Genomic DNA, 15638 nt, shown 5'->3' with positions numbered 1-15638 from the left:
TGCTAAGCAGAGAGCCCAATGCAGGGCTGGATCCCAGGAGATCATGACCTGAGTCGAAGGCAGAGGCTTAACCCACTGGGCCACCCAGGCGCACCCCCTCTGTCTGGTTTTAAGAATTAATTTCAGTCATATGTCAGAAAGTATTATCTGATTTTCTAAAAAATGACTTTTGTGTCACGTATATTTTTGAGAATTTGTGGCAGAATAATCTAATCCATTCCTTGTCATTTTTATTGCCAAAAAGGATATGTGGTATGAAAGCAAAATTTAGGATTTTCTTCTGAATGATTTTAAAATTTTAAAGAAAAGCCTTTTGTCCCCAATGTCATGAGCAGATTTTTTTGAAAGCTAAGACTTATAGATTATTAGTATGGTTTAGACAGAAGAAATGAAAATAGCTGGAGTAGCTATGCTAAGTAATAACATTATTTCAGTTTTTTCTTCATTAGAATCAAAAGATAATGAAGTCACAACTCAGTCTAAAGAGGACTTAGGGGAAAATACTATGTAAAGAATTTCATCTAACAGCAATTTATGTGGATGTCATTGTCAGTATTACTCAGATTAGAGTATTGATAATAGTAAATCTTTTGTTAGGGACAGCCACAAGTGTGAGAAGTACCATTCGTCAAGTCTGATGCATAAAGCCAAGGAAAAGTAGGTCTGACAGGAGAAAAGGAGAACGAACCATTCCAGCATTGAGACTGAGCATAAGGATAGTCCAGATTCTAGTGGTAATTTTTTGCATAAATACTTCAAAGTTTACCTTAAAAGAGAGTGTGAAGTAGTTGATACTTAAACTTGGTGAATTATGATTATGAAGATGGGAAATATTTCCACATGATTTAGCTAGAAATTTTGTATGAATTTTGTCCTGGAAGAATTGTGTGAACTTTCTAATTAAGCCTTTTCTTCAATTTATTTAGATCAACTGTTCCATGTATTAGCCTTGCACATGCGGCTTTATAGCATTGATTCTGAGTTTAATCCCTGGAGAAAGCTTACGCAATTAGTAGAAGAGGAGAATTCACAGTAAGTATTATTGGGAGATTGAAGTCAATTAAAACTGTTTTTGAGAAATAGTTACATACTGAAATAGAATTAAAATTCTTTATGAATGTGTGAATTTTCCTTTTTAAACATAGAAATACATAAAAAATAAAAAAATTTAACATTATACTTTCTGTAAAAATTCTCTAAAAATTCATACCAAGTTAGAAAATGTCTTAAAGAATCCATTAATTTTTGGGGCGCCTGGGTGGCTCAGTGGGTTAGGCCACTGCCTTCGGCTCAGGTCATGATCCCAGGGTCCTAGGATCAAGCCCTGCATTGGGCTCTCTGCTCAGCAGGGAGCCTGCTTCCCTCTCTCTCTCTCTGCCTGCCTCTCCATCTACTTGTGATTTCTCTCTGTCAAATAAATAAATAAAATCTTTTAAAAAAAAAGAATCCATTAATTTTTAAGCAGTTAAAAAGTTTGAATGGAGGTACACAATGACTTATTGCCCCTCTTTTTATGTCAGAATTGATTAGTGGGTTCAGGTAGCCTTAGTTTATTGTTCTCCATCAGCCTTACACCCAAGTGATTTTTGTAACCCCTGATTATTGTTATTGTTTAGGGATGTGGGGAAGAGGGTCAGAGAGAGAGGTGGGGAGAAGTGGACTCTCTGATGAGCAAAGAGCCCAATGCGGGGCTTCATCCCAGGATCATGACGTGAGCCAAAGGCAGATGCTGAACAACTGAGCCACCCAGGCACCCCACCCCTGATGATTCTTGCCTAAATCTAGTATTCCCTTAGATGATTCAAAAGAGTGATTTTGTAAAAACAAAACAAAAACAAAAAACCTCCCTTCTGATTTATTAACTAGGAATGATTTTTTATAAAGGAAAACTTTCTGATATCATCTATTTGGTTACCCTGAAATATAGTTTGGCAGGATGAATGCTTGATATTTCCCAGTTCACAATGTTTTCAAAGAAGGGACTTGATGCCCTAGCAGGTTCCAGTGGTGACCAATAAGTTGTGGTTATTTATTTGATGATCTCATAGTTTTTATATATTTGATGTGTTCACTTCATTCAGCCATTCTTTTTGGTGCAAATTATCCCATTTTATTTTATCTTGTTTTATTTTAATTGAAGTATGATTGACATACCATATCCTGTTAGTTTTGTGTGCACATCATAGAAATTCAGTGTTTTTGTGTGTTACAAAATGATCTCCTTGATAAGTCTAGTCACTATACAAAGTCATTACAATATTACTGAGTGTAGTCCCTATGCTGTATATTACATCCACATGGCTTATTTTATAATTGGAAGTTTGTACCTCTTGATTCCCTTCACCTGTTCTACCCATCCTCAATTCCGCTCCACTCTGGTAACCACCGGTTTGTTTCCTGTATTTATGAGTTTGTTTCTGTTTTGTTTTGTCTGCTGGTTGTTTTGTTTTTTAGATTCCACATGTAAGAGTGAGATCATACAGGATTTGTCCATCACTTAATTTCACTTAGCTAATACTCTCTGGGTCCATCCATGTTGTCACAAATGGCATGATTTTATTCTTTTTTATGGCTGAGTAATGTTCTAGTGTGTGTATATATGACACACATATTTATACATCACATCTTTATCTATTCATCCATTGATGGACATTTGGGTTGCTTCCATATCTTGATTATTATAAATAATGCTGCAGTGAACATAGGGGTGTGTTTATCTCTTCCTTAGTATTGGCAAGAATGTGGAGAAAAGGGGAACACTCATACAGTGTTAGTGGAAATGTAAATTGGTGCAGCTGCTATGGAAGTTCCTTAGAAAACTAGAAATAGAACTACTACCACACAATCCAAAAATTCTGCTTCTGGGTATTTACCCAAAGAAAGTGAAGACACTAATTTGAAGAGAGATATATTGTTCTCTTTTAGGTTAGTGAGAATCCCTTTAAAATTGCTGTTGTACTTCGAAATGATCCAAGCAGTCTTTGATAATATCCTTACTTTCTGGCACAGTAAGTTAACCTAGGCTTATTTTGTACATTTTACACTTTCTACCTGGCATCAACCATTTCTTTGAGTAGTTCCTTTTAATGGGAAATGGTATTTAGAGATCATAATCTTGGTGCTAAGGGGTATATTTAGCTATCGTGTTATCACAATAATTTATAGGCTTATAGGCCATTCCAGTGGCAGTAAGGAAGTCTGGTTTTTTTTTTTTTTTTAAAGATTTTATTTATTTACTTGACAGAGATAGCAAGTAGGGAGAGAGGCAGGTGAGAGGGGAGGGGAAACTGAGTAGGGGAAACTCTCTGCTGAGCAGAGAGCCTGATGGGGGCTCAATCCCAGGACTCTGAGATCATGACCTGAGCCGAAGGCAGAGGCTTTAATCCACTGAGCCACCCAGGCACCCCAGAAGTCTTTTAAAAAAGATTTATTTATTTTAGAGAAAGAGAGCAGACAAGCAAGGGGAAGATGGATGAGGAAAGAGAGGGACAGGCAGACTCTGCACTGAGAGCGGAGCTTGATGTGGGGCTTGATCTTAGGACCCTGTGATAATGACCTGAGCGGAAATCAAGAATTGGTCACTTAGGGGCGCCTGGGTGGCTCAGTGGGTTAAAGCCTCTGCCTTCGGCTCAGGTCATGATCCCAGGGTCCTAGGATCGAGCCCTGCATTGGGCTCTCTGCTCAGCAGGGAGCCTGCTTCCTCCTCTCTCTCTTTCTGCCTGCTTCTCTGCCTACTTGAGATCTCTGTCAAATAAATAAATAAAATCTTTAAAAAAAAAAAAAAAAAAGAATTGGTCACTTAACTGACTGAGCCACCCAGGCACCTTGTAAGTCTTCTTCTTTTTTTAAATGAGATAATGATCCCAAGTTCTTACTGATATTTGTAATTCAGATGTTAAGATTGCAAAGTTATGTTTTATTTTTTAACTTTTTGTTATTTCCATCTTTTTTCTCTTCTTTGAAAATCTAGGTTCATAATGATACTAACTTTATTACTACTTCTATTACTTACGTATAATTATAATTATTTTGAAAAAATGATACTACTACTGACTTTAAGTTCTTTTGATCTGGATATATACCACTAAGGACATACAGGCAAAATACTGCTTTTAAGTCATTCAAAGTAACTTTTTTTCTTGTGTTGTTCTGCCTTCAACTTGATTTATATTGAGACTCACTTGTTTTAGTTCTTTTTTTATTCGGTAAAGATTACCTTTTCCCCTTGATTTATTTATCTTAATTTTATAAAGCTTATATTTTTCCAAAGGAAAAACTATGTGATCAATTCAGAGACCTTTATCTCCCATTCATGCCCATTTGCATTTCTTTTTGAGAACTCTTTATCTGTGTTACCTGTTTCTAAATATTGAGTTGTTGGTCTTTTTCGTCATTTTAAAAACATGTTTATGGATTATGGATATTAGCCTTTTGTATTTTAAGTTGCAAATATATTTCAGTAGATTGTCAAACATAATTTTATTTTATGATTTTTTTTGCCATCCAAAGTTTTTTTAAATGTCATTTTCATAATCTTTTCATTTATTAATTCTGGAATTTGACTTCTCTTTACTCAGGTCTTAGCCCACTCCCTGGTTATAAAGAAATTCACTTGGGTTTTCTTTTCCTGTTTCTTTTTTAAAATTGAGATATAATTGACATACAACATCATATTAGTTTAGGAAGAATTAAACTGATTACCACATATTGATTTGATATTTGTATATTGTGTAATGATCACCATAGTAAGTCTAGTTAACATCTGTCACTGCACATAATTACAAACTTTTTTCTTGTGATGAGAACTTTTAAGTTCTCTTAACAACTTTTTTTTTTAAGATTTTACTTTTTTTTTTTTTTTTTAAGATTTTGTTTATTTATTTGTCAGAGAGATAGAGTACAGGCAGGCACAGTGGCAGGCAGAGGCAGAGGGAGAAGCAGGCTCCCTGCAGAGCAAGGATGTGGGACTCGATCCCAAAATGCCGGGATCATGACCTGAGCCGAAGGCAGCCCCTTAACAGACTGAGCCACGCAGGTGCCCCAATTTTACATGTTTTTGCTGAAACACAAGGGAGAACAAGCACTGGGGGAGAGGGGCTAAGGAAGAAGCAGACTCCCTGCTGAGCAGGGAATCTGATGTGGTACTCCATCCCAGGATCCTGGGATCATGATCTGTGCTGAAGGCAGATGCTTAACTGGCTGAGCCACCCAGGCAACCTCTTAGCAACTTTCCAATACACAGCACAGTATTATTAACTGTAGTCATCCTGCTGTATATTATGTCTCCATGACTTATTTATTGGTACCATTTGACTACTTTCACCTATTTTGTTTACTCACCATGTACCATCTCTGACAACCACCAATTTGTTCTTTTTATCTATGAGTTAATTTTTTAAAAAAAGATTCCACATGTAAGTGAAATCATATGGTATTCGTTTTTCTTTGGCTGATTTATTTCACTTAGCATAATGTCCTCAAGGTCCATCCTTATTGTCAAAAATGTCAGGGTTTCCTTCCTTTTTTATGGCTGAATAATATTGGTGTGTGTGTGTGTGTGTGTGTGTGTGTGTGTGTGTGTGAGATATTTTCTTTATCCACTCATACACTGATGGACACTTAGATTGTTTCCTTGTGTTGGTGACTGTAAATAATGCTGTTGTGAACTTGGGGGTGCATATGTTTTTTTGAGTTACTGTTTCTATTTCCTTTGGATAAATACCCAGAAGTGGAATTGCTAGATCATATGGTAGTCATATTTAATTTTTTGAGGAACCTCCATACTGTTTACTATAATGGCTATACCAGTTTACGTTCCTACCAACAATGCACAAAGGTTCCTTTTCTCTACATTCTTGTCAATACTTGGTATTTCTTTTTGATAATAGCCATGTTAACAGTTGTGAAGTGATATCTCAGTTTGGTTTTGACTTGCATTTCCTGATGATTAGTGATGTTGAACATCTTTTTCAGTACCTCTTGGTACTGAAAAGGTATTTTCAATATCAAAGAGGTATTTCAGTACCTCTTTGTATGTCTTCTTTGGGAAAATGTCTGTTTATATCCTCTGCTAATTTTTTAATTGGCTTTTTTTTTTTTTTTTTTTTTTGCTATTGAGTTGTATTCCTTATGGATTTTGGATAGTAACCTCTTATCAGGTTTATGATTCTTCTAATACTTCTGTGATGTCAGTTTTTATATTTAGATCTCTATTTGGAATTTGCCATGATATCTGATATAAGGAACAGATCCAGTTTTATTTTTGTCCGTATAGCTAACAGATGTCCTATTGCTTTGCCCTCCATACAATAGTAAAATAAAACAGAACTATCAAAAAAAAAAAAGAAAGAAAGAAAAGAAAGGTGAGAAAGCACTTTGTTTATTGATATGAAAAGATCTCCATCAAGATACAATGTTAGGAGGAAAATCCAGGAGAAAAAAAATGTGTGCATTATGCCACCATTTGTGTAATCAAATAGGGCTGATAAAATGCATTTGCATTTATTTGTTAAAATAAACCAGACCCACACATGTCTGGATATTGGAATTAAAGCATAGATGGCACTGAGGAACAGTGAAGGAAGCCTAGTCTTTATAGTAAACAGTGCAGGGTTAATTGGAAATTTATACGAGAAGTAATAATATTGACCCCTATCTCATACACAACTACTCACCTTTTGCTGGTTGTTTCAGAAATGTCTTAGAAATACAAATGCAGTGCAAAGATTGTGAAGATTGTGAAGATTGTGCTTGCATTTAGAGTGTCTTATCTCTTTAATTTTCTTTAATTTGAAATTCTTCCCAACCTTTTTTTTGTATTCCATGACATTGATTTTTTTTTTTTAAGGAACTCAGGCCGATTATTTTGTGGAATTCCTCAATTTATTTTTGTTCAGTAGTTCCTTGTGGTTAAATTCAGATGATAATCTTTGGCAGAAATATTAAAAGTAATATATTCTTTTTGGTATATCATATTAGGAGGTACATGCTATTGATTTGTGTTGTTATTGATGATAATGACTCTGATCACTTGGTTAATGTATTATCTGCCAGGCTTTTCAACTGTAAATTTATTATTTTATCCTTTATAATCAGTAATTATAGTTGTTTTCTGGGGAGATACTTTGAGGCTATGAATATGTCCTGCTACTTCTCAAAAAAAATGTTGTGTCTGTGTTTTGTGTTTATAGACAAAATTAGCAAGCTATGAGTATTTTGCATGCTATGGCTAAGGAAAGTTAAATTTGTTGACATTAGCTAGTAATTTTCTTTTCTAGCTAGACTTACATACTCAAAGGCAGGGATGGTGTACTAGTAAAATATTAGAAGACCTAATTCTCCGAGTCTAAAGATGTTCAGCAAACAAAAATTTTCCTAAGTGTAGTATTGATGAAGTAAAGGTTTTAAAGACGAGACATAGGTATGATGCTTTCAATAATACTGTTTGTCAGGGGCACCTGGGTGGCTCAGTGGGTTAAAGCCTCTGCTTTCAGCTCAGGTCATGATCCCAGGGTCTTGGGATCAAGCCCCACATCAGGCTCTCTGCTTGGCAGGGAGCCTGCTTCTTCCTCTCTCTCTGCCTGCCTCTCTGCCTGCTTGTGGTCTCTATCTGTCAAATAAATAAATAAAATCTTTAAAAAAAAAAATACTGTTTGTCAGATGTGTTCCTATCAACCCCTAAGATTTAATACCCACTAGGTTAGTAGCAAATGTATGAACACTTAACCAGTGATTATTTCATACTAGGTAATTTTGTGCTTTGCATATGTAATCTCATTTAATCATCACTGTAACTGTATACATGAGGTACCATTGTTATTCCAGATTTTACATATGAAGAACGTGAGGCTTAAGAAATAATTGGGGTGTGTGGTTGGCTCAGTCAGTTAAGCATCCAACTCAGGTCTTGATCTCAGGGTTGTGAGTTCAGGCTTCATGTTGGGCTCCATGGTGGGTATGAAGTCTACTTAAAAAAAAAAAGAAAAATGAATTAACCTGGTTTTTAGGGGACACAGCTATTAAGAAATAGGGGTGGCATTTGAATTCATATCTTTCTGATTCAAGAGCCTAGATATTTTTTTTGTTATTGTTTTAAAAAAAGATTTTATTTATTTATTTGACAGAGAGAAAGACAGTGAGAGAGGGAACACAAGCCAGGAGAGAGGGAGAGGGAGAGGGAGAAGCAGGCTTCCCTCTGAGCAGGGATCCTGATGCAGGGCTTGATCCCAGGACCGAGCCGAAGGCAGATGCTTAACAACTGAGACACCCAGCTGCCCCTCAAGAGCCTAAGTCTAACTATTACTCTGTTTCCTTTCTTAGTAATAAGAGATCCGAACAATTTCTGGAAAATCTGGTTGACCCTCCCTTCCCACCCCCGTATTTGTTCTCAATTTTATGGTTCATTAATTCACTAACTTATAATATTATAGTTGATATCTGTGTTTCCTACCTATATATTAGATTTTAGAAGATTGAAGTATCTTTTTCTACTTTCTTACTTTTAATACTTTCTGAATATAAAATTCTATGTCTAATATTAGGGGTTTCTCATATATACCTTTTTAAAAATCTTCTTGAAAGTTATTTATCTTTATCTCATTATAATGATAATGACTTTGGTTTAAAAAGAATGGAAACTCAAGCCTATTAAATCTAACACACCCTTTTCATCTTATCATTCATAGAGCTAATAGAAGTATACAGTTTTTATAAGCTGGATTTTGAAGATTATTTAAAAACTTTAAGAAATAGAAACAATTATGTATTTAAAATTTTTTTTTGTATTTTAAAATATTAAACATTAAAAGAATAGTTATCACAATGATGGTATTAAACCCTATAGTCAAAATTTTTGTTTCTTTTTTCTATATTGATTCATTCTGCTTATGTGCATGCTATGTGCCAGGAAAGATCCATTTTTGTCCTCAGAATGGTTGTTTTTGTCTTTGTAGCTAACAAGCTACAGGTTATTATTATTTTTGTAAATTTATTTCCTGATTATAAAAATTATATTGTATAATGTTTAGAATGTACAAAAGTGGTGAGGGGAAAAAATGAAAGAACCTACAAGATTGATTGATTGATTGGTTTATAATTATTTTTTAAATTAACATAGAACATACTGTTTCAGGGGTACAGGTCTGTGATTCATTTGTCGTGTATAATACCCAGTGCACATTACAACACATATCCTCCCCAATGTCCATCATGCAGTTACCCTATCCCCCCATGCCCCTCCCTTCCAGCAACACTCAGTTTGTTTCCTAAGATTAGGAATCGCTTATGCTTTTGTCTCCCTCTCTTGTTTCATTTTGTTTCATTTTTTTCCCCCTCTCTTCCCTATGCTCCTCTGCCTTGTTTCTTAAATTCCATATAAGAGTGAGATCATATAATTGTCTTTCTCTGATTAACTTACTTCGCTTAGTGTGATGCTATCTAGTTCCATTCATGTCGTTGCAAGTGGCAAGGCATTTTTTTCGATACCTGTGTAATATTCCATTGTATATATACACACTGCATCTTTATCCATTCATTTGTTGATGGACTTCTGGCCTTTTTCCATAGTTTGGCTATTGTGGTCATTGCTGCTATAAATATTGGGGTGCAGGTGCCCCTTCAGATCTCTACATTTATATCTGTGGGATAAATCCCCAGTAGAACAGTTACTGGGTCATAGGGAAGTTCTATTTTCAACTTCTTGAGGAACCTCCATACTGTTTTCCAGAGTGGCTGCACAAGTTTGAATTCCTACTAGTATTGTAAGAGTGTTCCCCTTTCTCCATATCCTCACCAACATTTGTTGTTTCTTGACTTGTTAATTTTATTTTTTTTTTATTTATTTTTTTTTATTATTTTTTATTTATTTATTTATTTATTTTTTTTAAAGATTTTATTTATTTATTTGACAGAGAGAGATCACAAGTAGGCAGAGAGGCAGGCAGAGAGAGAGGAGGAAGCAGGCTCCCTGCTGAGCAGAGAGCCCGATGCGGGACTCAATCCCAGGACCCTGAGATCATGACCTGAGCCGAAGGCAGCGGCTTAACCCACTGAGCCACCCAGGTGCCCCTTGACTTGTTAATTTTAGCCATTCTGACTGGTGTGAGGTGGTGTCTCATTGTGGCTTTGATTTGCATTTCTGTGATGCTGAGTGATGAGCACTTTTTCATGTGTCTCTTGGCCTTTGGATGTCTTTTTTGTAGAAATGTCTATTCATGTCTTCTACCCATTTCTTGATTGGATTATTCGTTCTTTGGGTGTTTAGTTTGATAAGTTCTTTAGAGATTCTGGATACTAGCCCCTTATCTGATATGTCATTTGCAAATATCTTCTCTCATTCTATTGGTTATCTTTTGGTTTTGTTGACTTTTTCCTTTTTTTAAAAAAAATCTTGATGAATTCCCAATAGTTCATTTTTGCCTTTGTTTCCCTTGCCTTTGGAGACATGTCTAGCAAGAAGTTGCTGTGGCCAAGGTCAGAGAGGTTGTTGCCTATGTTCTCCTCAAGGATTTTGATGGATTCCTGTCTCACATTTAGGTCTTTCATCTGTTTTAAGTTTATTTTTGTATATGGTGTAAGGAAATGGTCCAGTTTTATTCTTCTGCATATGGCTGTCCAGTTTTCCCAGCACCATTTATTGAAGAGACTGTCTTTTCTTCATTGGATATTTTTTCCTGCTTTGTCAAAAATTAGTTGACCGTAGAGTTGAGGATCCATTTCTGGGTTCTCTGTTCTGCCATTGATCTGTGTGTCTATTTTTGTGTCAGTAACATACTGTCTTGACGTTTACAGCTTTGTAATACAGCTTGAAGTCCAGAATTATGATGCCACCAGCTTTGGTTTCCTTTTCAACATTCCTTTGGCAATTCAGGGTCTTTTCTGGTTGCATAGAAATTTTAGGATTATTTATCCCATTTCTGTAAGAAAAGTTGACAGTATTTTGATAGGGATTGCATTGAATGTGTAGATTACTCTAGGTAGTATAGACAATTTAACAATATTTGTTCTTCCAATCCATGAGCATGGAATATTTATCCATTTCTTTGTGTCTTCCTCCATTTCTTTCATGAATATTCTATAGTTTCTGAGTACAGATTCTTTGCCTCATTGGTTAGGTTTTTTTCTTAGGGATCTTAGTTTTGGGTGCAATTGTAAATGGGATTGACTCCTTAATTTCTTTGTCTTCTATCTCATTGTTGGTGTATAGAAATGCAAGTGATTTCTGTGCATTGATTTCATATCATTCTACTTTACTGAATTCCTATGAGTTCTAGCAATTTTGGGGTGGAGTCTTTTGGGTTTACCATGTAGAGTATCATGTCATCTGCAAAGAATGAGAGTTTGCCTTTTTTTTTTTTTTTTTTTTTTTTTTTGCTGATTCAGATGCCTTTTACTTCTTTTTGTTGTCTGATTGCTGAGGCTAGGACTTCTAGTCTTATGTTGAATAGCAGTAGTGAGAGTGGACATCCCTGCTGTGTTCCTGACTTTAGGGGAAAAGCTCTCAGTTTTTCCCCATTGAGGAATAATACTTACTGTGGGTTTGTCATAGATGGCTTTTATGATATTGAAGTATGTACCTTCTATCCCTACACTGTGAAAAGTTTTAATCAGGAGGGGTGCTGTGCTTTGTTAAGTACTTTTTCTGCAACCATTGAGAGGATCATATGGTTCTTGTCCTTTCTTTTATTTATGTAGTGTATCACATTGATGATTTGTGGATGTTGAACCACCTTGCAGCCCAGGAGTAAATCCACTTGGTTGTGGTGAATAATCTTTTTAATGTACTGTTGGATCCTGTTGGCTAGTATTTTGGTGAAAATTTTGCATCTATGTTCATTAGGAATATTGGTCTATAATTCTCCTTTTTGATGAGGTCTTTGTCTGGCTTTGGGATCAAGGTAATCTTTGCCTCATAAAAAGACTTCAGAAGTTTTCCTTCCATTTCTATTTTTTTGAAACAGCTTCAGAAGAATAGGTATTAATTCCTCTTTAACTGTTTGGTAGAGGGGCGCCTGTGTGGCTCGGTGGGCTGGGCCTCTGCCTTCGGCTCAGGTCGTGATCTCAGGGTCCTGGGATCAAGCCCCGTGTTGGGTTCTCTGCTCAGTGGGGAGCCTGCTTCCCTCTCTCTCTGCCTGCCTCTCTGCCTACTTGTGAACTCTCTCTCTCTCTGTCAAGTGAATAAATAAAATCTTTAAAAATAAAAAAAATAAAAAAGAATAAATGTTTGGTAGAATTCCCCTGGAAAACCATCTGGCTCTGGGCTCTTGTTTGTTGGGAAATTTTTAATTACTCCTTCAATTCCCTTGCTGGTTATATGTTTTCTGTTTCTTCCTGGTTCAGTTTTGATAGTTTATATGTCTCTAGGAATGCATCCATTTTTTCCAGATTGACTAATTTGTTGGCATATAAGAACATAATGTGTTGGCATGTAAGAACATATTATGTTCTTGTAATTGTATTTCCTCAGTTTTGCTTGTGATCTCTCCTTTTTCATTGATGATTTTGTTTACTTGGGTCCTTTTCTTTTTGGTAAGTCTGGCCAGGGGTGTATCAGTCTTATTAATTCTTTCAAAAAACCAGCTCCTAGTTTGTTGATCTGTTCTACTATTCTTTTGGTTTCTGTTTCACTGATTTCTGCTCTAATCTTTATTAGTTCTCTTCTCCTGCTCTGTTTAGGCTTTATTTACAGTTCTTTCTCCAGCTCCTTTAGGTGTAGCGTTAGGTTGTGTATTTGAAACCTTTCTTGTTTCTTGAGAAAGGTTTGTATTGCTATCTACTTCCCTTAGGGCCACCTTTGCTGCATCCCAAAAGTTTTGAATAGTTGTGTTTTCATTTTCATTTGTTTCCATGTATTTTTGAAATTCTTCTTTAATTTCCTGGTTGACCCATTCATTCTTTAGTAGGATTCTCTTTAGTCTCCGTGTATTCGAGTTCTTTCCAATTTCCTCTTGTGATTTGTTCAAGTGTCAAAGCACTGTGGTCTGAAAATATGCAGGGAATGATCCTAATCTTTTGGTACGAGTAGACACCTGATTTGTGACCCAGGATGTGATCTATTCTGGTGAATTTCCATGTGTAGTTGAGAAGAATGTGTATTCTGTTGCTTTGGGATGGAATGTTCTGAATATATTTGTGAAGCCCATCTGGCCCAGTGTGTCATTCAAAGCCCTTATTTCCTTATAAACCTTCCGCTTAGATGAGCTGTCCATTAGAGTGAGGGGGATGTTAAAGTCCCCTACTATTATTGTATTATTATCAATGTGTTTCTTTTATTTTGTTATTAATTGGCTTGTGTAATTGGCTGCTCCCATGTTAGGAGCATAAATATTTACAATTGTTAATCTTTTTTGAATAGACCATTTAATTATGATATACTGACCTTCCTCATCTCTTATTATAGTCTTTGGTTTAAAATCTAATTTGTCTGGTATAAGGATTGCAACCCCAGCTTTCTTTTGATGTCTATTAGTATGTTAAATGGTTTTTCACCCTCTCACTTTAAAGCTGGAGGTGTCTTCGGGTCTAAAACGAGTCTCTTGGAGACAGAATAGCGATGGGTCTTGCTTTTTTATCCAATCTGATAGCCTGTATATTTTGATTGGGGCATTTAGCCCATTTATATTCAGAGTAGCTATTGAAAGATATGAATTTAGTGCCATTGTATTGCCTGTGGGGAGTGGGGTAGGGGGATTGTTACTGTGTGTTGTCACTGTTCCTTTCTGGTCTTTGTTACTTTTGGGATCTTTCTTTGCTTAGAGAACCTCTTTCAATAGTTCTTGTAGGGCTGGTTTGGTGATCACAAATTCTTTTAGTTTCTGTTTGTCCTGGAAGCTTTTTAATAACTCCTTCTATTTTGAATGACATCCTGGGTGGATAAAAGTATTGTTGGCTGCATATTTTTCTCGTTGAATATATCATGTCAGTTTTTTCTGGCCTGCCAGGTCTCTGTGGACAGGACTGCTGCCCGTTTAATGTTTATACCTCTGTCAGTTACAAACTTCTTGTCCTGCACTGCTTTCAGAATTTTCTCTTTGTCTCTGAGATTTGTAAGTTTCACTATTATATGTTGGGATGTTGACATATTTATATTCATTTTGAGGGGGGTTCACTGTTCCTCCTGGATTTTGATGCCTTTTTCCTTCCCCAGAATAATGAAGTTCTTTCTCTGTTACAATTTGCTCCAATCTGACTTCTGTCCCCTTCTGTTTTTCCTCTTCTTCTGGAATCCCAATTATTCTAATACTGCTTTGCTTTATGGTTTTACTTATCTCTCAAATTCTCCCCTTGTGATCCTGTAGTTGTTTATCTTTCTTTTTCTCAGCTTCTTCATTCTCCATCATTTGATTTTCTGTATCACTAAATCTCTTTTCTGCCTCATTTATCCTAGCAGTTAAAGCCTCCATTTTTTACTGCACCTCATTAATAGCCTTTTTGATTGTGACTTGGTTAGATTTTAGTCCTTTTATTTCTCCATAAAGGGATTCTCTAGTGTCTTCTATACTTATTTCAAGCCCAGCTATTTCTTTATAGTTATTGTTCTGAACTCTAGTTCTGACATCGTACTAATGTCCGTATTGCTTAGGTCTCTGGCAGTCGGTACTGCCTCTTTTTCTCTCTTTTAAGTGAGTCTTTCCATCTTGTCATTCTGTCCAGAGAAGAATAGATGAACAAGAGAGAAAAATACTAAAATGGCAACAATGACCCCAGAGAAATACATGCTAAACAAATCAGAAGAAACCTGAAACTGGGTGGGGTGAGGGTGGGGAGTTGAAACAGACAGGTGAGCAGAATATGGCAATACATTAGATTCTCTGTGAATTTTGGTCTCTTTTTTTAGAAAACTAGATCCCCAAATTGTAAAGAAAAAGAAACTTATATATGTGTAAAAATAAAATTAAATAAAATGAAAGGACAGAATGTAACTATAAAAATGGAAATTAAATGTCAAGAAAAAACAAAAGAGAGAAAACAACAACACCAAAAGGAAGGGATATAAACAGACAGTTGAACAGAGCAGTACACTATTTCCTGGGTGTAGTTTGGTCAGTTTGTTAGAGGAAACTACAACTCAAAATTGTAAGGGAAGAAAAGCTTATATATAGAAAAATAAAATTAAATACATTGAAAAGATAGAATGTAACCGTAAGAATGAAAATTTAAAAAATAAAAAGACTTTAATAAGACAATAAAATCTCCAAAAAATAACAAAACAAAACAGAGGAAGAAAGAAAAAAAAAAGTGTATGATTAGGCAGGTGAATAGAACAGAGCCATACACTAGATTTGGGGTGTGTTTTGGTCTGTTAGAAGAAATTGCATCCCAAAATTTTAAAGAAAGAGAAACATCTATATATAAAAATAAGATTAAATACAGTGGTGGGATAGAATGTGACTGTAAAAATGAAAACTTAAAAAGATATTTAAAAAGGATATGATAAGGTTGAAAAAGGAAAGAAGAAATATTTTTTTTTAAAAAGAAAATAAAATTTTAAAAAAAGATTAGAGACTAAAGAGTCATGGGGCAAAGGCTGAGAGTTCTATGTGCTGTATTCCCCTTGTACTGTAGTTTTGCAGTTCTCATTGATGGGTAAACTTGGGGTTGTCTAGACGTTCTTGCTGATCTTTTCTTGCACTGGTTCTCAC

The 15638-nt window shown here is 35.6% G+C and overlaps 1 protein-coding gene and 1 long non-coding RNA gene across 3 annotated transcripts in view; one reads left to right on the top strand and one right to left on the bottom strand.

Moving 5' to 3' along the window:
- Window positions 1-15638, top strand: part of UBR3 (ubiquitin protein ligase E3 component n-recognin 3) — a 241053-nt gene that overhangs the window by 168684 nt on the left and 56731 nt on the right. The window contains 1 exon segment of the mRNA XM_082689242.1: window positions 927-1032. Within this exon segment, the coding sequence (XP_082545368.1) occupies window positions 927-1032 (106 nt within the window).
- The window catches only part of LOC309843637, a 135819-nt gene that overhangs the window by 82045 nt on the left and 38136 nt on the right, over window positions 1-15638 (bottom strand). The gene's annotated exons all lie outside the window — the stretch shown is intronic.

The sequence above is a fragment of the Mustela nivalis genome, assembly GCF_964662115.1.
Source record: "Mustela nivalis genome assembly, chromosome: 11".
Lineage (NCBI taxonomy): Eukaryota > Metazoa > Chordata > Mammalia > Carnivora > Mustelidae > Mustela > Mustela nivalis.
The sequence above is the reverse complement of the archived record's forward strand: the minus strand, read 5'-3'. Positions and strand labels throughout refer to the sequence as shown.